This window comes from Penaeus japonicus, unplaced genomic scaffold (assembly GCF_977035675.1).
Source record: "Penaeus japonicus unplaced genomic scaffold, GWHDUDI00000001_assembly GWHDUDI00000004, whole genome shotgun sequence".
In the NCBI taxonomy this organism is placed as follows: domain Eukaryota; kingdom Metazoa; phylum Arthropoda; class Malacostraca; order Decapoda; family Penaeidae; genus Penaeus; species Penaeus japonicus.
The window spans coordinates 27,210,149-27,217,648 of NW_028234406.1; the positions used below are offsets into that span (position 1 = coordinate 27,210,149).

The 7,500-nt window shown below is 40.3% G+C and overlaps 1 protein-coding gene across 8 annotated transcripts in view; it reads right to left on the minus strand.

The window, feature by feature from the left end:
- Positions 1-7,500, minus strand: part of LOC122249039 (innexin inx2) — a 321,304-nt gene that overhangs the window by 242,080 nt on the left and 71,724 nt on the right. The window contains exon 1 of one of the 8 annotated variants that reach the window (XM_043009560.2): positions 2,041-2,631. The exons of 2 other annotated variants lie outside the window; for them this stretch is intronic. Coding sequence is in view for 2 of the 6 variants with exons in the window: in XM_043009553.2 (XP_042865487.1) it covers positions 2,041-2,135 (95 nt within the window). In the remaining 4 variants the exon portion in view is untranslated. Of the gene's footprint in view, positions 1-1,949; positions 2,632-7,500 lie in introns of those variants that run through there. 5 more of the 8 variants (XM_043009553.2, XM_043009559.2, XM_043009558.2 and 2 more) reach the window with 5 other exon arrangements.

Genomic DNA, 7,500 nt, shown 5'->3' on the forward strand with positions numbered 1-7,500 from the left:
AGAGAAGGAGAGAGAGAGAGAGAGGAGAGGAGAGAGAGAGAGAGAGAGAGAGAGAGAGAGAGAGAGAGAGAGAGAGAGAGAGAGAGAGAGAGAGAAAGAGAAAGAGAAAGAGAGAGAGAAAGAGAGAAAGAGAAAGAGAGAAAGAGAAAGAGAGAGAGAGAGAGAGCGATTAAGAGAGAAAAGGGAAGGAAAGAGAAGCTTTGTTTGCCCATTTTCTGTTTATCGTTTTCTGTTCGTTATCTAACCGAATATTGCTATATATTTGATCATGACGTTTGCTTTCCACTTTTCATTGCAATAACAACACAATAACTGAGGCGTTTTAGGGTAATAATCCAAATACAACAATTTAATTGAGAAATCAAAAGAAAGTTCTATTGGCTTAATTTAGATATATCTACTAGGTTATACTATCACTGTGGATTCAGTACATGAGACTAACACTTTTATCTATTGTGTCCTTTAAGTACATAATGATAGTGATGATTATAATGCTAGCAGTAGCATCAGTATAATAATAATAATAATAATAATAATAATAACAATAATAATAATAATAATAGCAATGATAATAATAACAATAACAAAAACAACAATAATAATAGTAATAACAACAACAACAGCAACAACAACAACAACAACAACAATAATAATAATAATAATGATAATAATAATAATAATTATTATTATTATTATTATCATTATGATCAATATTATAACAACAATGATAATAGTAGTAATAATAATGATCATAAAAATGAAAAAAAATAATAGGGATAATAATAATGATAATGAAAATACCAACAACAATAACAGAGATGATGATAATCATAACAGAAATGACAGTCTTTACAACAAGAACAATGCTACTATTACTGCTGCTACTACTATTATTATTAATAATAATGGAAATGCTGATGATAATAATCATTATTATTATTATAATGATAACAATAAAAATTATAACAATAACATTATCAGCATCAAAACCGAAAATAATAATAATAATAATTATGATAGTAAAAATCATAACAATAATAATGATGATAATTATCGTAATAATAATGGTGATGATGATAATAATAATAACAATAATAATAATGACAACAACAACAACAATAATAATACTGATAATAAAAAAGATAATGATAATAATAAAAATAATAGTATTAACAGATGATGAAAAAACAGCAAACAATAATAATAGTGAGTTAGTAATCATAGGAATAACTATAATATGAACACTAATGATAATATCAATAAACACTCAACGAATAGAAATATCCGGAGACGTCACACAATGTTACTCATTCATTATATTCACGTTATCGCACATGTAGACGTGACGAAACCTTATGAATAAGCCAGATCTTCATGAGGGATTTATAAACATTCCACGTGATTACGAGAAGGAGGCAGCCTAGGACTTGGCTTCGGGGTTTCTCGTGCATGGAGGGACTTCAGGGAAATGGTTATAGCACGGTCTTGAGTCGACCTTTCTTTCGACACTATATCACGGTTGCATCAGGGAAACTAGTCGCCCAGAGGGTGATTTCCTTTTAGATTACTTATCGTTTGTGTCTTTTGGTTGGGAAGTTGGGAGATATGATTTGAGTCATAAGTGGAAAGGGGGAGATTCTAAGTACGTATACTTAAGTGACTAGAAAGATCAGCATGCCAAACATTGAAAGTGTGAGAGCAGAGAGTGTGGTCTGAAAGCGGGTGTAAGGTGTACTGTGAGTGCATGAGGCGGGTGGCATGTATGAGCGACACTATGCGAGCAACCTACGAGTGCCGCTCACCCTGGCCTCATCAATAATCCTCGGGGGCCAATTATTAACATTCACAAATAATGCGTTGGAAGCATGTGCCACACTCACTCACACCCTTACGGCCCACCACCACACCCTCGACGTCTGCCACACTTGCACTCCTTTGAATCTACTTGCCTTGTGTTCGTGCCCCTAATACTTCTCGCTAACACTTGTAGCTGCGAGGTGCACCTTCCCTATCACCCATCACCAGCCACACAACACTCACTTGTGGGGCAGAGAATCATCGTTCTCTGCGGGGTCCTCCTCGGCTATTACCACCTTTGAAGCTGTGAGGAGAGCGGTGCAGCGTCTCCTGGGCATCTAAGGCCTCCTTGGCTAAGCTCTCGCGGGGTACAACACGTCCTCAGACACAAGCCGTTCACGTAATAAAAGTCCACACACTTCACTATCTCCATCTGGACTCTAATGATTTTTGTTGGGAAAACTAGACACGCCAAAAATATATATATCTATGTAATATCTACGAGCCAATGTAGTCGCCTAAGGCGACGCTTTAAACCACATCCATGTTATCATCATCGGTTATCCATCTCGACTCAGCCGTAAATCCTCGAACTCCACACGAATGATAAGGCAACAGCGGTAGTTGAGGCGACGTCAAGTATTCATCCACACGTTGTGCAAGGTCGGATCGCAGCGGGGCTTGTGTCCTGCTTCGCCAGTGAGCGTTAAAGGGGTGCTGCCAGCAAGGGTGAACAAGCACAAGATGGATGAAGTGTTTTGTGGGAGAGGGAGTGAGTGGCAGTGGGAGCTCCGTGGCGCACGTGGCGGTCGTGGTGGTCCACGCACTCTACTGGCCTCGCAGCCACCGCCGACCTCCGGGCCCGCTCCTCCCCCTCCTCCCGCCTCTCCCCCGCCCCCACCACCACCACGCAGCCTACAGCGCCGCCCACACTACCCCGCTGCTCCCCGCGCCGCCCACACCACCCTCGTACACACTCGCGCCGCACGCTCTTTACAGATTGATGTTCACGTTGTGCATTTCATAGTTTACCGTTCTTTGCAATCGAGAAGATAAGTTTCAGAGAGCCGAGCGTATTGCTTGCCATAAAACTATAGCCGTGGGAGATATACGCCTTTGTACACCCTACAAGTACCCTCCAAAATGGACCGCAATTTAACATTTAAACCAGAAATCGAGTCAACACTTTTAACACTTTCACCTGAAATTCGTGGCAAAACTCCGCCAATCTCATTAGGATACACAATCTATACAACTACACTGCCATTGTAAAGCGACGTGCAATTCTATTTCGGCAAATCGGCAAACCTGAGAGCGGACAGACCACAGGAAAGCATCAAGCTTCGCACACACACACACACACACACACACACACACACACACACACACACATACACACACACGTAAATATATATATTCAAGCCGCTTTTATGTCTGTTTTCATCTGATTTGGGTAAAGGAAATTACACTAATTTGCCTACAAAAGAGAGAAAGATATATATATATATATATATATATATATATATATATATATATATATATATATATATATATATATACATAAACATAGATAGATAGATAGATAGAGAGACAGAGAGAGAGAGAGAGAGAGAGAGAGAGAGAGAGAGAGAGAGAGAGAGAGAGAGAGAGAGAGAGAGAGAGAGAGAGAGAGCTGCCTCCTTCCACCACATGATAGTAAATTGCAGTCGCTGCCTTACAGCATAAAGAATGCACTGTACAGTACATTGATACCATCGATTTAAATATCCCACTGCATCTACGATAACTATAAAGTAATCGATTGGAATCTCAAAGGAGAGCATACTACAAGAATAGTGCTAGAGTATCACACAAAATGAAATGCATATCTCCCATACTTTGAACCTATATTATGAAGGATTTAAAAACAACAACATTAAGATTATTAAAAAAAAAACATTAAGATTATTCCGGAGTTCTAGATAGAAAGAAAAAGAGGGATAACAACAACAACAACTCACAACTATCAAAGAACAATAACAACTCATGACAGTCACAATCCCCTATCGATCTGGTCACCACTAGAGCTACCAGTGTCCCCTTTCGTCGGCGACGGAGTAATATAACAAAGTTAAACACAACTCCGTTCATTGGCCGAGGTGCCATTAGCGGGTTTTAACATAGATATTGGTCCCTTGAGGAAGTGGAGAGTGAGAGAGTGAGAGAGTGAGAAAGAGAGAGAGAGAGAGAGAGAGAGAGAGAGAGAGAGAGAGAGAGAGAGAGAGAGAGAGAGAGAGAGAGAGAGAGAGAGAGAGAGAGAGGGAGGAGAGAGAGTGAGAGAGAGAGAGTGAGGAGAGAGAGAGAGAGTGAGGAGAGAGAGAGAGAGAGAGAGAGAGAGAGAGGAGAGAGAGAGAGAGAGAGAAAGATAGGAGAGAGAGAGAGAGAGAAAGATAGGAGAGAGAGAGAGAGAGTGAGAGAGTGAGAGAAAGAGAGAGTGAGTGAGTGAGAGAGAGAGAGAGAGAGAGAGAGAGAGAGAGAGAGAGAGAGAGAGAGAGAGAGAGAGAGAGAGATGGGGGGGATACAAGAAAATAGGGAGAAAATAGAGAAGCCAGAGAGCAAGAAACATAGTAAGTATCAGAGGAGTGAAAAAAACGGTAGATATATCATAACTCTAAAAATACCATAGTGACAGAGTATACACCAAAACAACATAAAAGCGCCAGTTACAATGGCAGCTCTCACAAATGATCGGGAAAATATGCGATATGAATACTTTGGGCGCCTCGCGGGAATCAATAAGAAATGGTGGTCATCCTGGCATAGCTTGGCACGCCGCAATCAAGGAGGTGATCCGACGTCATCAATCAGGCCCTGTGACCTCATGACCTCACGGCGTATTCTCCCTCAGGACTAAAGAAAGGGGTACACAATTTTTATTCATCTAATTATTTATCTTATTTTTTTTTGTCTAACACATGAAGATCGCTCACCCCATAAACTCACGGCCTATGTTCCCTTAGGCCTAAAGAAAAGGAGCATCCGCTTTATTTTGTATTTATGTTTCCATACTTCTACTCTCATGAAGATCGCTCACCTCATGGACTCCTGGTTTAGGTTCCTTCATGGATAGAGAAAAGGATAGGTCATGTATTTTTCTTATTATTTGTTTACGCATAAATTATCGGGGAAATGCTACATGGCGCACTCATGACATCACGGCGTAATTTCCCTTGTGGCAAAATAAAGATAATGTTGCTCTTGCAATTTATTCACCTATGCCAAAGACTCTCAAAAACATTGATGACAACAATCGTGGAGAGCCTTGAAAATACTTTGCATGAACTGCATGATATTCTCGACGTCTTATCTATAAAGCCCAACCAAGCAGGGCGTTCCCTCGGCCACTAAGCTCTTATGGTTGCTATACCTTTATTGCAACTTGTGACTTTATTGCACCTTCTGAAGCCTCCCTTACGACCAAGACATTACTATGGCATGTATACTTAAGCGAGCACAACACCTTTCATAGCCATTACAGTCCCATTGCCATTTTTACATGCATGGGTAATAGGCTACCGTAAACAACAAACCCTGCCAAAGTTGCTATCTCATTACTGTTCACGTATGATCACCATGACCTTATATAAAGGATATGGTGTATCAAGATCCTTTTGGTCGCTTACACCATATACATGCAACCTTTGTCTTACAATATTAGACACTAATACCGCTTGAAGATAAACACCATTTGCTTGCATTAGTGCCAATGCTTTATTAACAATACTTATTAGCACCGCTCCTATATCCTTAACTGTTATGAGGTATGGACCTTTAAATATTTTTTTATCGTAATCGTCGCCGTTGCAGATAATTCTATTATTCTGCTTTATAGATACAACTTCAAGATAACCATCATACTAATCATATATACAAATGTACGAGAATAGTCAGTTTCTACAAGTCTTGAACTTTTTTTCATTATATTTTACATTACAGTACTCATGATTCCTGATATTCCAACATTAACCCAGTTTAATAGCTTCATAATATCGCTATATGCAGCTGGGCATTTGACTCACTTCATATACACAGCACTATATTAGATATATTATAGAATCAAATCAAGATAAACCCCTACCATCATTCATAATCTTATTATGAAATGCTATCGTATCGACACCCATATTTTCTCATATTCACTCACACTTCCTCATTATATTGCCCTTACATCATTCCCTCACACTTCTCATTTAACCAACGTTCACTATTTCCACTAACGTTTCCTCATTCCCTCACACTTGGCCATTCACTCACACTTCCATATGCTCTTGTGCTTCCCCATTTCTCCAACCGTCTTCTTTTCCCTCACACTTCCTCTTTAATTTTCGCTTCACCATTCTCTTATATTTTCTTAATCCGTCACACTCCCTAATTCCTTATTCTTTTCCCATTTTTTTTTTATCGTTCCCAATTCATCGCCCTTTCCCCAATCTCCTCACCATTCCCCCATTCCCTGTTCCTTCTTTACTCCCTGCCTCTCCCTCATTCCCAAACACTTCCCCTTTCACCCACATACCCTCAAACCTTCCCCATTCTCTCACAGTTCCTCATTCCCTTACACCCAACCAACCTCGAAGTCACAGCACACACTTCCTCGCCGTGTTCATGACTAGAAGATTCGGTACATAATTTATAAACCTCCACAAAAGAGTATATACATCTTCATAAACACTCGATCAATGTGATCATGGTAACTATGTGAGAAAACATAGGCAGAGAGAGAGAGAGCAAAAGAGTTAACCAATGAAAAAAAAAAAAAACTATCGCTGTATTTTTTTGGCCTTGTAACACTCTAGCGGATGCAAGAGAAAATAGATGGATGGACGGTTAAACACACGGTAACAACAAAACAGATAGAAAAGTAAACGGCAAGTGACAAGTAAACAGCAAGAGACAAGAAACCAAACAAACATATCCCGCAAATTTTCTATCGACTTTTTACTGGTAAAATCTATAAGCAAAAACTGAAAACACAAATGCACAATCTAAACGAATGTTTAAAATAAACAACAGGAGTCCTATAATCAAGCAAAGAAGTAAACGAATAAAAGGAGGGGAAAAGGGCCAATAAAAGCCAAAATATAGGGGAAAACGTGCGTGGACTGGGAACCGGGGTGGTCGTGCTGGGTCGACGCTGCATAAGTCATGATATCTGCGATGTGTGTTGGTCCTCACACCACCTAGCCTTAACTACATACATCGCACCTCCCTCCGTCCCGACGCCCGCTGATTGCCTCATGCACGTGTACGCACACGTTTCGGTGTGTGTGCGTGTGTTCATGTGTATTTTTGTGTATGTGTGTGTACGTGCATATTTTAGCTATATAGATATCTCTCTGTCTGTTTGCCCCCCACCCCTCTCTCTCTCTCTCTCTTTTTTTCTCTCTCTCTCCCTTCTCTCTCTCTCTCTCTCTCTCTCTCTCTCTCTCTCTCTCTCTCTCTCTCTCTCTCTCTCTCTCTCTCTCTCTCTCTCTCTCTCTCTCTCTCTCTCTCTCTCTTCTCTCCTCTCTCTCTCTCTCTCTCTCTTCTCGCTTCTCTTCTCTCTCTCTCTCTTCTCTTCTCTTCTCTCTCTCTCTCTCTCTCTCTCTCTCTCTCTCTCTCTCTCTCTCTCTCTCTCTCTCTCTCTCTCTCTCTCTCTCTCTCTCTCTCTCTCTCTCTCTCTCT